This window comes from Paroedura picta, chromosome 2 (assembly GCF_049243985.1).
Source record: "Paroedura picta isolate Pp20150507F chromosome 2, Ppicta_v3.0, whole genome shotgun sequence".
Classification (NCBI taxonomy): domain Eukaryota; kingdom Metazoa; phylum Chordata; class Lepidosauria; order Squamata; family Gekkonidae; genus Paroedura; species Paroedura picta.
Window position 1 is genome coordinate 184906309 of NC_135370.1, and position 15017 is coordinate 184921325.

Here is a 15017-nt window from a genome sequence, read left to right on the forward strand (position 1 = left end):
TGATTCCTTCATCTGATTCAGCAGGGCTCTTCTAAACATATAGGCCTTGGCTTCTCTGACTTGTTCTTGGGCCTGCAGAAGAACTGGTTAGTCCCTGGTCTGACCCAGCAGGGCTCTCCTGATGTCCTTAGGAAGGCCTCGGCCTCTCTGCCCTGTTGCTGGCCCTCCAGAGGAACTGGCTGCCCTCTGTGTGAGACAGGAGGCTGGACTGGAGGGACCCCTGGTCTGACCCAGCAGGGCTCTCCTGATGTCCTTAGGAAGGCCTCGGCCTCTCTGCCCTGTTGCTGGCCCTCCAGAGGAACTGGCTGGCCCCTGTGTGAGAGAGGATGCTGGACTAGATGAAGCAAATGGTTTCATCTTCAAAGGCTCTTCTTAAATACTCCTCTTGAGAGCCATACTTGAGAGCCAGTTTGGTGTCGTGGTTAGGAGTGAGGACTTCTATTCTGGCAAGCCAGGTTCGATTCTGCGCTCCCCCACATGCAGCCAGCTGGGTGACCTTGGGCTCGCCATGGCACTGAGAAAGCTGTTCTGACCGAGCAGGAATCTCAGGGCTCTCTCAGCCTCACCCACCCCACAGGGTGTCTGTTGTGGGGAGAGGAAAGGGAAGGTGAATGGGAGCCGCTCTGAGACTCCTTCGGGTAGAGAAAAGCAGCATATACGAACTAACTCTTCTTCTTCAGTAATCTCAGGGCTCTCTCAGCCTCCCCTCCCTCACAGGGTGTCTGTTGTGGGGAGAGGAATGGGAAGGTGACTGTAAGCCACTTTGAGCCTCCTTTGGGTAGGGAAAAGCGGCATATAAGAACCAACTCTTCTTCTTCTTCTTCTCCTATATTGAGCCCCTTTTCCACCCCAGACTCTGTAGTCCCCAGACCCTATTCCCAAATCTCCAGGAACCCATCAAGCTGATGGCAACTCTTATTCAACAAAGTCATTAAGTTACAAATTCAGTAGGACATTTTAGCAAAGACCAGTGATGTTCAATATGAGCCTCGCGTCAGTTTGCCCTCCTCTTTCCCTCCCTATGAAGCTGATTACAAACCAGCAAAAAAAAAAAAAAACCCCAAGCAGAAGGGAAAGAGCCTTGGGGACTTAATGAAAGGAGAAAGCAAATATTCAATTTCTCATTTAAGGAGAAAAGTAAACATCATGGCAGATTTTTACATATACATCCAGGCAGCTGTTAAAGTTGATGGTTGTTTGCCAAAGCTCTTCTCTGACCCCAGAATCCAGATAATTAAACCTCTATCAAGTAAATGTCAACTTAATCACTCAAATGTCAAGGCTCATCTTCATAGGAGCTGAGAACACTTGACGGTTCCACAATTGATAAACTGATGAAGCAATTTAATTTGATTGATTGTTTTAGCTCCCTGTTGCAGGTGGGGCAAGGAAAGCGCAGTGCAGGGAACATGAACCCTTTATATTCGGTGCCGACAGAGTTGAGGCATTAATCATATACGTTGTTCAGAGAGAGAGAGGGAGAGAGAGGGGCTGCATCAGTGATCAGCCTCGAAAGTGAGGGAGGGCCCTGAACTCAATGCCTGGGCCGTGATTCGCATGCAGGAGGCAGCCTCGTTCCCTCTCCAGGGTTGTGGAAGCTTCTCTATTCAACATGGCCACACAAAGCTAGCAGGTCTCTCAGACGAGCACATGTCCCTCTGCCACAGGAAACTGCCGTGCAGGGGAAGAGAGAGCAGAGGGGCAGAGGATCTTCTTCCGTCTTTCCCAGCCCTTTCATGGTAGCCAAGAATCATAGAATCATAGAGTGGGAAGGGGCCATACAGGCCATCTAGTCCAACCCCCTGCTCAACACAGGATTAGCCCTAAGAGTCAGGATTAGCCCTAAGAGTCACGTGCCCGCCCTCCTCGAAGCCAAGTGGCAGGAAAATAAAGAGTGTTCTGGCCTCTGCAGACTGGCGCTAGTCTGAAGGTGAATCTGGGGGTGGGGGTGGGGGTGGGGGTGGGTGGGTGCATCTTTCCCAGGCCATTCAAGCCCTGGAAAGGTCTTCCTCAGCCTGTTCCCAAATGCAAGTCTTTCAGGGTGCAAGATCAGCAGAATATATAGAGTCTCCTGCAGGGAGAGTCAGAGATGGGTAGTTAGCCTGTTCAGATTAGGAACTTCCCTTTCAAATCTGCCCCTTCAGTGTCCTGATTGGCTCAATAGGTGGCTTCCTGCTCCATGGAGCACACTTCCTCCCTGCTTGCCTCCAGAACAGCTGTTGAACAGACAGAATGAGACTGGATATTCTTTAGTCAGCCCCACAAGGCACCCCATAGCCACCACAAGCCCCAACTTGCAGGTGGGGACTGAAGCTCTCCTGGAATGACATCTGGTTCCCAGGATGCAGAGATCAATTCTCCTGGAGAAAACGGCATTATGACCCCGCAGAAGTCCTTTGTTGTTGTTGTTATGTGCGAAGTCGCGTCCGACCCATCGCGACCCCATGGACAATGATCCTCCAGGCCTTCCTGTCCTCTACCATTCCCCGGAGTCCATTTACGTTTGCACCTACTGCTTCGGTGACTCCATCCAGCCACCTCATTCTCTGTCGTCCCCTTCTTCTTTTGCCCTCGATCGATCCAAGCATTAGGCTCTTCTCCAGGGAGTCCTTCCTTCTCATGAGGTGGCCAAAGTATTTGAGTTTCATCTTCAGGATCTGGCCTTCTAAAGAGCAGTCAGGGCTGATCTCCTCTAGGACTGACCGGTTTGTTCGCCTTGCAGTCCAAGGGACTCGCAAGAGTCTTCTATAGCACCAGAGTTCAAAAGCCTCAATTCTTTGACGCTCGGCCTTCCTTATGGTCCAACTTTCGCAGCCATACATTGCAACTGGGAATACCATAGCCTTGACTAAACGCACTTTTGTTGACAGGGTGATGTCTCTGCTTTTTAGGATGCTGTCTAGATTTGCCATAGCTTTCCTCCCAAGCAGCAAGCGTCTTTTAATTTCTTTGCTGCAGAAGTCCTGCCCCTTCCCAAATCTCCAAAAATTTCTGGACCCAGAATTAACACTATATCCCCCGCCAGGGAGGGGGGCAGGCCTGTGGAAACACGTCCTGGGGTACCATAGTTGCAGGCCCTGATGTGGAGCAGCCTGCAGGTAGTGCATATGGGCCCTGCAGGGGGGCAGCCCCAGTCCTCTCCTGTGCCGCTGGAAGGTTCTTTCTTATTGTTTTGAAGACACAAAGGCCATCTTCTCGCGTGCTAAACAGAGCAGAACGTTTGCTGTTGGTCTCGCCCCACTGGGCAGATCTGGGCCTGAGTCCAAAGATGTTAAAATGCCACCCTGCTACGGACCTTGGCAACATCTCAGATCCAATTAGAGTTCTCTTTGACTGTGCACTTCTTTCCCTCGATTAGAAATGCTTTGGCTCACGTGTGGGTCTTGGTGTTCTGGCCGCCTGGAGGAAGCCGTTGTAGAGGGGGGCCTCCTTTCAGGGGCATGGTACAGCTTTCCTGTTTTTAGAAGAAGCTGAGTTGGCTTTTTATGCCCTGCTCTTCACTACCTGAAGAAGCCTCCAAGCGGCTTATCATTGCCTCCCCTTCCTCTCAACAGAAGCACTGTGAGGCAGGCGGGGCCGAGAGCTCTGCCAGGACTGCTCTATGAAAACAGCTCTAACAGGACTGTGACTAGTCCCAGGTCACGCAGCTGGGGTGCAGATGAAGGATTACAGGCCGCCTGTCTCAAGCCATGCCCCAAGCTGGCTCCGTTAGGCATGCGAGGTGGATTCCTTTGGAGGACTGGTCACTGTTATCTGGAAAAGAGCTGAGAAAAGAACAAGCGACGCGGCGCCTTCCCGGTGGAACTTCTGCCTGGGAGCCCCGCGCCGGCCCCCTCGCTCTGCGCAGGCGCAAGGCTGCCGGGGCGCTCCAGCGGAAGAGAAGGAGCGATTGGCCGTCGCGCGCGAGCCGCCCTCCAATCAGCGGTCGCGTCCAGCCGCTTTCTCCCGGCATGCTCCGCGCCGCCTTTTCCCGGGCATGCGCGGTGGGCGCGGGGAAGGCGGAAGCGGGCCAAGATGGCGGCCGCCGGGGGACGCGGGGCGCCGCTGCTGCTGCTGCTGCTGGTGCTGCTGGTGGCGGCCGGGCGGGCTCTGGGCGGGCGCAGCCAAGTGCGGCCGCTGAGCGACGGGACGTGGCGGGAGCTGCTGGCGGGGGAATGGATGGTGGAGTTGTGAGTCGCGCGCCGCTCAGGCTCGGGGGGGGGGGAGGGGCGGGAGAGCGCTTCCTCCCCACCTCCAGGCGGGGCCGGGAGATCTCCCGGAATCAGTTTTCCCCGAGGAAGAGGCAGCTTTGGGGGTGGACTCTGCTGGGCCCCAGGGAGTGCCCCCTAGAAGGCTTTTATACCCCGCTTTCAGTGTCTCAGTGGCTTCCAGTCGCCTTTCCTTCCTCTCCCCGTGGGTAGAGAGTGCTGAGAGAGCTCTGACAGACCTGCTCTGTGAGAACAGCTCTAACAGGACAGGGATGGGGCCAAGGTCATCCATTTGGCTGCACATGGAGGAAGAGGAGGAAATAAAATCTGACGCTCCAGATTAGAGGCTGCTAGTCATGGCCAGCCCTGTCTGCTCAAACTGGCAGTGGCTCTCCAGGGGCTCAGGATGAGGTCTGGCACATAATGTCATGCTGGGGATTGAATGTGGGAGCTTCTGCATGCAAAGCAGACGCTGTTCCACTCATTTCTTGCTCTGGAGTTGGCAGCCCTCGTTGGCCTCCAAGGTGCCATATCTTGTGGCTGCCTTGTCTAGCCTGGCTAATTGAAACATGTCGGATTTGGTAGAAGCAAAACAGCTTTTCTGTGTCCCTTTCCGCCCCCCCCCCCCGACCCTTTCAGAGTTGATGTTGCCCCCCCCCCATCTTGTCCCATCTTGATAATCCTCTGTAATAAGGAGGGCAGAGAAAGAACATTGTGCTTTTGAAGGGGAGGTAGCTTGTTTGGGGTTGTTCTCACCAGTGTCTAAAACTTCTTGCTGATGATGCAGTCAAAGCTTGTGGAGGGAGAAATGTTCTGCGGGTACTCTGTTCTTCTTCGGGTGCTGTTTGTATTGAAGCCAAGGTCTGCTTTCTGTAGCTATGCCCCTTGGTGTCCTGCTTGCCAGAACTTACAGCCTGAATGGGAAAGCTTTGCTGAATGGGGAGAAGACCTTGAAATTAACGTCGCCAAAGTGGATGTGACAGCACAACCAGGTAGGTCGTGGTGGTGTGTCTAATGGAGACAAGTCTGCTGAGTTTTTAACATGCTATGTAAGACTTGGGGAATCTCTGTCCTGTGGCCTGGAGTGCTGAAATTTGCTCTGGGCAAGGAGACCCCCACTTTCAAGATATGGCCTGCTGCTTCTGAAGCATTTCAGGGCATCCTTAAGAATAGATGGGTAGTGGACTGATAGCTCCTCTGGTGGAGAGCTCGTTTGCCGTTGCTGCCCTTCGAAGCCGCAGGGTAGGGACTAGGAATGCTGTTAGTTCCCAGTAGCTACAGTGACAGGTGAGGAGTTCACCACCAGTTCACACAATCCTCTGCATTGTGCAGGAGTTCCATAGACAAAAACTCAGGGTCAGAAGAGGTGGCTGTGTGTAAGCTGCAAACTCAGGAGATCCAGGTTCATCTCTTACCTCTGCTTTGAATTTACTGGCCAATGTCCTTGAGATAGTATAAATGACAGGGAATAATGCGAGGCACCATGCCAGCTTCCTCTAATTAAGCATAGCTGATAATTGTCTGTGTGTCATGGGTACAGCAGTGTGAGAAGGCAAATGACTTAGTTGGATATTTCGCGAACCTTAAGCTTGTGGTAGAAGTGATTATTGTTTTTCTTCTTCTCTGTTTGAAATGTCTCATTTCCTGTTTTCGCACGTGTCTATAGTGACAAAGATATTGTGTCATGGATGAAACAGGTCATTGCCCAGTGGATGGCTTAGTGCTACCAGAAAGGAAATTCAGATGTCTAAAAATTGAACAAAGTTGATTGATTGATATCCCGCTCTTCCTGGTATTGCTGGTTTGGGCCCGTTTACAATGTGCTCATAAAAGCATATACAATAAATTTCTAAACAGTTATAAAAGTTAAAATAATCTAAAATGTCAATTCGTTGTATGAGCAGACTAAAACAAGGAGCGTCTTGATTTTTGTTTTTTCAAGGGGGGATATATAGGAAGCCCAACAATGTTTAGTTAAGTTGGTTAGATGTTCATTGGCCCCAACCAAATACCTGGCGGAAGAGCTCCGTTCTACAGGCCGTGTGGAACTGGACTAGTCCTGTGGGGGCCCTCAGCTCTTCCAGCAGCTGATTCCACCAGGTCCAGTGGCACCTTTAAGACCAACAAAGTTTAATTTTGGGTACAAGATGTATTTGGATGAAGTGTGTGTGCACACAAAAGCCTGTACCTGGAATTAAACTTTGTTGACGTTTGGACTCAGAACTTTGTTTCTTCAGACTAAGATGGCTACCCTACTGAATGTGTATAAATATACTTGCATAACAAATAGGTAGCATTTGGAGCTACAGAGCTGCTCCTAATCTTAGTCTTATACTGTTGTTCACGTAGAATAGGATTTTGCAATCCACATCGAATCTCAGAGAGAAATGTGAGCTATAAGGTAAAGGTATCCCCTGTGCAAGCACCGAGTCATGTCTGACCCTTGGGGTAGCGCCCTCCAGCGTTTTCATGGCAGACTCAATACGGGGTGGTTTGCCAGTGCCTTCCCCAGTCATTACCGTTTACCCCCCAGCAAGCTGGGTACTCGTTTTACCGACCTCAGAAGGATAGAAGGCTGAGTCAACCTTGAGCCGGCTGCTGGGATCGAACTCCCAGCCTCATGGGCAGAGCTTTCACACTGCATGTCTGTTGCCTTACCACTCTGCGCCACAAGAGGCTCTTAAAGAGCTATAAGTGTAGTGAAATCAGTCAGTAGTTTGCTGTTTTGAGCATTGTGGAGGCGGAGAGGCTTTTGGACAGGGGCCTGTGCTGGGGGGGGGGGACTGTGGGGGGTGGGAGGCAGCATAAATCCGAAACTCCCACCTGTGGTCTTGGGAGATGATCCAGGGGCACATCTGCTTTTTCAAATGGATCTTGCTTCTCTGTCTTTGTTCAGGGCTGAGCGGGCGGTTTATCATAACAGCTCTCCCCACCATCTACCAGTAAGTATATCAGACTATGAATGTGTGTGGGGGGGAGTAAAGAGTGTTCTTATGGTCGGGATTGGGGAAATCCCTGGCACCTGGTTGCTTGGGTGGAATATCTGTTGGTTAGCACCAAGGCATAGTCATTACAATTTATTTATTTTATGATAGTATTCCATCCCTGCTGACTCTGGTGCCCCAAAACGTACAGTGGGCTTCTCAGAAAGTTGTGCGTCCGTGTATGAAGGTGATTGGAATGGGGAAACTGAATCCAGTTCTTTCTGCTGTAGTTGGGGGAAAGAGGACCTTGGGCGATGGAAAGTAACAACTGTGGAGTCAGGAGAGAGTGTGTTTAATTGTCCTTTCTGCTTGCTGCACCGTGCAAACGGAGTAGCTGGGGAGCTTTAAATAGTTGAGATTGACGCGTAGTCTGCCTACCTGTGCTCGAAAATGACTGACTGATGGGCCTTCTTTTGGGCAGCTGCAAAGATGGAGAGTTTCGGCGGTACCAGGGTGCACGGACTAAAACAGACTTCATCAACTTCATCAGTGACCAAGAATGGAAGTCCATTGAGCCTGTTTCGCCTTGGCTTGGCCCATCTTCATTCCTGTAAGTGCCAGCGGGGTCCTGCAGTGTTCACCGATAGGCTTGTTTAACGGTCATGTGATATCCCAAAGCTGGAATCCTGGTGGTGAATCCCCTCGTTTTATAGGGTGAAGGAACCTACGTTCTTAATCCCCCATCTTCTACCTCTCAAGGGGTCCGTTTGGTAAGGATCTGTCGCAATGTATATTAGAAAGATGGGTGACAAAAGCAGCTGCTCTGTTTTGAAAACCGTAATAGTCGGTGCTGTCCTCAGTGGCCTGACCCAGCATGGGCAGTGAAAGCTGAGGCTGCTGTTTGGAGCGTGAATGTCTGTATCCTGTGGAAGGAGGAGGGTCCTGTAGGGGCAGGTGGGAAGGAGTGAAACCCCTCCTGCAAGAGACACCTCATGTGGAACTGCAGGTCATGCACCTCAGCTGTAGAGCCCCGAGACTGTCCTGGTACACAGATCCAAATGAAACTTACAAGGGAATGCGGGGGGAGGGACGCTGCATCCTGGCAAGGCCTCAGCCGGAGCTGCGCAGGGCAGTGGGAGCACTGGCGGGAACTGCTTTGCCTTCTCCCCTGCCCCACAGCACCACCGAGGCCTGGCAAGGTTGCAGCTGGGGCTGCTCAGGGTGGGAGTGAGCACTGGTGGGGGGCTCTGTCCCTCCTTCCCCCACGTGGCTCGCAGTCCCAGGTCCAGCACCCTCCCTCCAGCTCTCACTCACCAGCTGGCACTTCTTCCAGGGGGGAGAAGCTGGAGGGGGTTGCGGCCATGGGCGGGACATCCTTAATTGGATGGACGTCCAATCAGGGATGGGACAGCATACCTGACTGGTTGGCTGTGCACGCCAACTCCTCCCAGCACCCTCTTACAGGTTTATTTCTACGTGCTGATGATGATGCTGATTATACGTCATGTGTAGTCTATGCCCAGGAGACCTGAGACTTGGCTGGCCAACAACAGATGTCCAGGGGGTGGTCCACCATTGCTTGCCTCCGTGTCATGTTTTTGGGGGGGGGCTGGGGGAGGGGGTTTATGCTGGCTTCAGGGTTTCCTGCTATGGTTTCCTCTCCTCTGTTGCAGGATGAGCAGCATGTCGGCGCTCTTCCAGCTGTCCATGTGGATCAGGGTATGTGCTGCGCATGGCTCTTGTCATCCTCCAAACTGACTCCTCCACCCTACTTGGCAGGAGCCGTGGCTGAGTGGCAGAGCCTCTGCTGGGCACACAGAGGGCCCCTGCTTCAGTCCCGGCAGCATCTCCGCTTATGGCTGACGGGGAGCAGGTGACGTGAATGGCCTCCTTCTGGAGAGCCACTACCAGGCAGAGGCAGGGCCCGAGGGCCTGGTTCCGTAGCAGGCACCTTCAGGGGTTCATGCCCTTTCCTCTCCTGCAGGACGGCCACAACTACTTCACGGAAAGCCTCGGCCTGCCGCCCTGGGGGTCATACGCCATCTTTGCCTCGGCCACCTTGTTCTCGGGCCTGGTGCTGGGTCTGGTGAGTAGCCCCTTCTGTGGGCAGTGGGAGGGAAGGCTCATGTCTCCGGAGGGAAGCGCACCATGCGTTCGTGCTCTGTGGTGAGGGAGGTCTGCTCTGCTCTCTCTCCTCAGCTGATGGTGTTTCTGGCTGACTGTCTCTGCCCCTCCAAAAGGACCAGGCCGCCTCCGTACCCGCATCACAGTAAGCGCCTCTGTCCCTAGGAAAGGGGGGTGGGGGTGGGGAGTCAAATCAAAGGAAGCCTCCGAACTTGGCAGGCAAAAACGCTGCCGAGGATTGATGTTGGACTTTTCTTTGGGGGGGATCATTCGGGCATGGAATCGGGGTCACCGTGGGGGAGCAGGTTGTTGTGAGTTCTTGAATTGTGCAGAGGGTTGGACTGGAGGTCCCTTCCGAGATTCTGTGACTGTATGACCCTCAATGGTCTGATCCAGCAGGGCTCTTCTTAAGAAGGCCTTGGCCTCTGCTCCTGACCCTCCAGACTGCCCTGCATGAGACAGGAGGCTGGACATCCTCCCTGGTCTCACCCAGCAAGGCTCTCCTGGTGTTCTTAGGAAGGCCTCGGCCTCTCTGCCCCGTTGCTGGCCCTCCAGAGGAACTGGCTGGCCCCTGTGTGAGACAGGAGGCTGGACTGGATGGACCCCTGGTCTGACCCAGCAGGGCTCTCCTGGTGTCCTTAGGAAGGCCTTGGCCTCGCTGCCCTGTGGCTGGCCCTCCAGAGGAACTGGCTGGCCCCTGTGTGAGAGAGGAGGCTGGACTGGAGGGACCCCTGGTCTGACCCAGCAGGGCTCTTCTGGTGTCCTTAGGAAGGCCTCGGCCTCTCTGCCCTGTTGCTGGCCCTCCAGAGGAACTGGCTGGCCCCTGTGTGAGAGAGGAGGCTGGACTGGATGGACCCCTGGTCTCACCCAGCAAGGCTCTCCTGGTGTTCTTAGGAAGGCCTCGGCCTCTCTGCCCCGTTGCTGGCCCTCCAGAGGAACTGGCTGGCCCCTGTGTGAGACAGGAGGCTGGACTGGATGGACCCCTGGTCTGACCCAGCAGGGCTCTCCTGGTGTCCTTAGGAAGGCCTTGGCCTCGCTGCCCTGTTGCTGGCCCTGCAGAGGAACTGGCTGGCCCCTGTGTGAGAGAGGAGGCTGGACTGGAGGGACCCCTGGTCTGACCCAGCAGGGCTCTTCTGGTGTCCTTAGGAAGGCCTCGGCCTCTCTGCCCTGTTGCTGGCCCTCCAGAGGAACTGGCTGGCCCCTGTGTGAGAGAGGAGGCTGGACTGGAGGGACCCCTGGTCTGACCCAGCAGGGCTCTCCTGGTGTCCTTAGGAAGGCCTCGGCCTCGCTGCCCTGTGGCTGGCCCTCCAGAGGAACTGGCTGGCCCCTGTGTGAGAGAGGAGGCTGGACTGGAGGGACCCCTGGTCTGACCCAGCAGGGCTCTCCTGGTGTTCTTAGGAAGGCCTTGGCCTCTCTGCCCCGTTGCTGGCCCTCCAGAGGAACTGGCTGGCCCCTGTGTGAGACAGGAGGCTGGACTGGATGGACCCCTGGTCTGACCCAGCAGGGCTCTCCTGGTGTCCTTAGGAAGGCCTTGGCCTCGCTGCCCTGTGGCTGGCCCTCCAGAGGAACTGGCTGGCCCCTGTGTGAGACGGGAGGCTGGACTGGATGGTCCCCTGGTCTGACCCAGCAGGGCTCTCCTGATGTCCTTAGGAAGGCCTCGGCCTCTCTGCCCTGTTGCTGGCCCTCCAGAGGAACTGGCCGGCCCCTGTGTGAGACAAGAGGCTGGGCTGGATGGACCCCTGGTCTGACCCAGCAGGGCTCTCCTGATGTCCTTAGGAAGGCCTCGGCCTCTCTGCCCTGTTGCTGGCCCTCCAGAGGAACTGGCTGGCCCCTGAGTGAGACAGGAGGCTGCACTGGATGGACCCCTGGTCTGACCCAGAAGGGATCTTCTGATGTCCTTAGGAAGGCCTCGGCCTCTCTGCCCTGTTGCTGGCCCTCCAGAGGAACTGGCTGGCCCCTGTGTGAGACAGGAGGCTGGACTGGATGGACCCTGGTCTGACCCAGCAGGGCTCTCCTGATGTCCTTAGGAAGGCCTCGGCCTCTCTGCCCTGTTGCTGGCCCTCCAGAGGAACTGGTTGGCCCCTGTGTGAGACAGAAGGCTGGACTGGATGGACCCCTGGTCTGACCCAGCAGGGCTCTCCTGATGTCCTTAGGAAGGCCTCGGCCTCTCTGCCCTGTTGCTGGCCCTCCAGAGGAACTGGCTGGCCCCTGTGTGAGACAGGAGGCTGGACTGGATGGACCCTGGTCTGACCCAGCAGGGCTCTTCCGATGTCCTTAGGAAGGCCGCGGCCTCTCTGCCCTGTTGCTGGCCCTCCAGAGGAACTGGCTGGCCCCTGTGTGAGACAGGAGGCTGGACTGGATGGACCCTGGTCTGACCCAGCAGGGCTCTTCCGATGTCCTTAGGAAGGCCTCGGCCTCTCTGCCCTGTTGCTGGCCTTCCAGAGGAACTGGCTGGCCCCTGAGTGAGACAGGAGGCTGGACTAGATGGACCCTGGTCAGATCCAGCTAGACAAGGATTAGTGTTCAGTTGAGGACTTTTGACTGCATCTTGATGGCAAAATGGCCCCACCCTTAACAAAAAGAGAGTGCCAGAACGAAGGACCTGGTTGTTTAGCCCCCTGCAGATTTGCAGAGAACAGGTTGGCACTGTTCTAGTAGATCCAGCTGTGTCCCAAACCCAAAATATCTGGTGCTTCCATCAAGTGGACCTAATGATAGTAAATGCTTTATTTCTTTTCCCTTTCCTTGAAGGAAAATTATCGGAATCTGCGGAGCCCTGGGAGCAGCCGGCGGAAGAGGCTGAGCCGAGAGAGGCTGGCGTCACCAAGGCTGAGCCCGAGTGCCAAGAGCCCCCCACCATGTTGCCAAACGCACTGCGGCAGCGAGCCGTGCCCCCTGCCGCGGGAGCTGTGAAGTCATAGCATCCTCCACTGGCTCTCCCGCGTGGCTGGCCAGGCATGCCAGGCTGGGGGGGGGGGGCATCCTCCCTCCCCAAGGAAGCTGAGAGACACAGCGGGTTGGGAGAAGAAGACCCTTCTGCGTGGAAAGCCTCCCAGGGCCATTTGAAACTGTTGTGTTGGATTCTCCTTGCTCAGTTAGGACGCGGGGCTTTGTTGATACGTTGTGTGGTGCCTCCGGTGAGTTGTTCACAAAGATCCCTGCCTTGGCAGGCCAGCCGGTGCCCAGAGCCTGTAGCCGCAGCCAGGACAGCTCGGTTTGAAAACCAAACAAAAACCCCTTCCCCTTGAAGCGGCCCCTGGGGAGAAAATCCTGCCCCCACCCTTCAGCCCCAATTCGCTGGTGTTGCCCGGATGCCTGTCGGAGGGGCTTGCCTGCAGGATTACAGAAGGCCTCGTCCCGATCAGCCTCTGAAATGAGCTCTGTTTGAGAGGCCAGCCCAGTAGGGAAGAGGGTCGTGGGCAAACCAGTTTTGAAACTAAAAAGGGTTTCAGTTTTTATTTTGGCTGGTGGCGACTCCAGTCTGGGGGAATAGGCCCTAAGATCACCCCCACTCCCACCCCCCTCCAGGCTTGGGTGAGACTTCCGGGGTGCCCAGAGCACCCCGTAAAGTTCGTTCCCGTGGCTTGTTTGTGCTGTCTGCCCTGAAGCCCCGGTCACTCCCTCCTTTATGTGTCAGTTCTGGCCCAGACCTCCCGATTTCAAACCCCATAAAGGGGTGGGGAGAAGGGGTGACCCAAACAGCGCTCGGCTTTTGCCTGCTTGTTTGTTTGTTTCTGTTTACAGTGTCTGGAAAATGAAGGATGGACCCCCCCAGTCTGCGCTGTGTGCCAATCACCACGGGGGCTTTGCTGGCCTCCCTTCCCGGGTGCCTTTCCCGGCCGGAGCCCTCGAAGGAAAGGCTGCCCCCGCTCTCTGTGCTTCGGAAGAGCTCGGCTTCTGTAGCAGCTCCCTCCCGCCAGGCCTCGAAGCCGGGCAGCAGAGAACTCCGGCGTGCCTTTCAGTATTCCCCAGCTTGGCCAAGCGGGCGGCTGCCGTCTCCCTGCTCTCCGGCACGGAGCTCCTGGCCTGGGTGTGAGCATCTCCCAGGGCTTGTGCTTGGGACCAACAGAGGGAGCCATTGGGGGGGGGGGGGGTGTCCTTTCAGTCTGTTTTCGTGCACTGAGTATTAGTGCCGAAGGGAAAGAAGCGGCCTGTGTGGGGCCAGGTGGTCCTACGGCTACTTTTTGGACTCCGCAGTGGAATTCGCCTGCCCAGGGAACTCTTGCTGGGGGCAGATGAGGCCTTCTTTGGAATAGGCGACAGGCTTGCAGCAGCCACGGGGAAGGCGGGTCCAGGTTGCCTGTGTTCCGGTGAGAAGCCCAAATCTCACAGAACATCCTCCTTGCATTGCTTTTTGGGACATTCCAGGGCAAGAGGGCACTCCTGTGCGAGTGGTCAGCCCTTTCTCTGACCTCTCTTTCTGTCTCGAGCCGGGCACCTTCTGCCCCGTCTGCCCCACAAGGCTCTTGCCATTCAGGCCTCCGAGTCAGGCAGGGGCCCCACAGGAGGCTGCCTCCAGCCCGTGGCTTTCTGATGCATTTGGCAGGTGTTGACCCCTCCCTGGGCTGCCTCAGCTTGTCATCCAGGCCTGGGTTTGCCCCTTCCTTCCCCTCTGGTCGTTTCTGAGCAGGGCTGCTGGGGACCGGTTGTGCATGCAGAGGTCAGGTTGTGTTGGCTGCTTCAGGCTGGGCTGCTGGCTCGAAGGCTCCATCCATGGCTTCTTTTTGACCTCCTTTGTCATAGCGGAGGGGGGCAGCTTGGCACTGGGTCCTGCTTGGCATAGGTTGGATGAAGAAGCGTCAGGGGGATTGGCCTTCCTGTAACCGAAATGTGAATAGCTCCGTTCTTGAGAGGGGCCGGCTGCCGTGTGCCCCAGGGCCAGATAGGCCTGGAAGTCTTGCTTTCCCCGAGCAGCGGATTCTTGGGTTTAGCTCTCCCCATTCTGCAGTCTTTGGGCCGGGACGTGGGTTCCTCTCCTGGAGCGGGCTGTGCCCTTTCAGGCTGCAGGAGAAAGCCATTTTGAACGCTCTTTGGGGAAAAGAAAGGGGACTTGCGTGTCAGGGAAAGAGGTCGCCCCTCTGCTCATCCCCTGGTAGGCTTGGCTTCGGCTTGCGGAGCATTCCATGTAGGAGAGAGCATTGTGTCCCCCTCCCAAACGCTGGGCTGACGTGGGACAGTCCTCTCCCCCTCCCCCGGCTGGCTCAGGAGGCGAGTCGACCCACGTTCCCCGGACACGTCTGGGGCGATGTTTCCCATGGAAAAGGGAGGAAGCTGCTTTGAGCCCAGAACGCTTTTGTCACACCAGAGGGGAGGTCGTGGGGCTCCTGTTGATCACGAGGTCCGGAAAGGCCGCACTCCAAGGGTAGGCTTGGTTTGTGTTGCTGAGGATGGGTCCCGGTCGCAGGCAGCTTCCAAAACCTCCCCCTGCATTGCAAGGGCTGGGCGATCGGCCCCTTAATCTGCAAAACAGTTCCCAGCAATAAAGCTCTCGGTGTGTGTCTGGAATCGTCTCTCCCTGTGTCTTTGCAGCGGGGCCTTCAAGAGGGTGTCTGAAACAGGGACGGCGAAAACTCCACTCCCCAGTTTGGTGCTGATGTTCTTTGCACACCTCCCTCCATTCCTCTGTGTGCTTTCCGACTAGAGGGGGGGAGCCAATCCTGTTGAGTCTTTAAAATAAAAGTGATTGACGTGCAGCGTCTGCAGTAAAGATCTCAAAAGATCTTGGGTGGGCGGGCGGGTGGGTGGGGTCTGTTTTTCCTTTCCAGCTGCATAGGATCCTAGT

At 55.6% G+C, this 15017-nt stretch overlaps 1 protein-coding gene across 1 annotated transcript; it reads left to right on the forward strand.

Annotated features, from left to right (window-relative positions):
• The first annotated feature begins 3978 nt into the window (after positions 1–3978).
• Positions 3979–14740, forward strand: TMX1 (thioredoxin related transmembrane protein 1). The gene is made up of 8 exons (XM_077324153.1): positions 3979–4169; positions 5064–5179; positions 7084–7129; positions 7593–7721; positions 8785–8830; positions 9096–9197; positions 9311–9380; positions 11987–14740. The coding sequence occupies exons 1-8, from the start codon at positions 4015–4017 to the stop codon at positions 12154–12156; spliced, it is 834 nt and encodes a 277-aa protein (XP_077180268.1). The 5' UTR covers positions 3979–4014; the 3' UTR covers positions 12157–14740.
• The last annotated feature ends 277 nt before the right edge of the window (positions 14741–15017 follow it).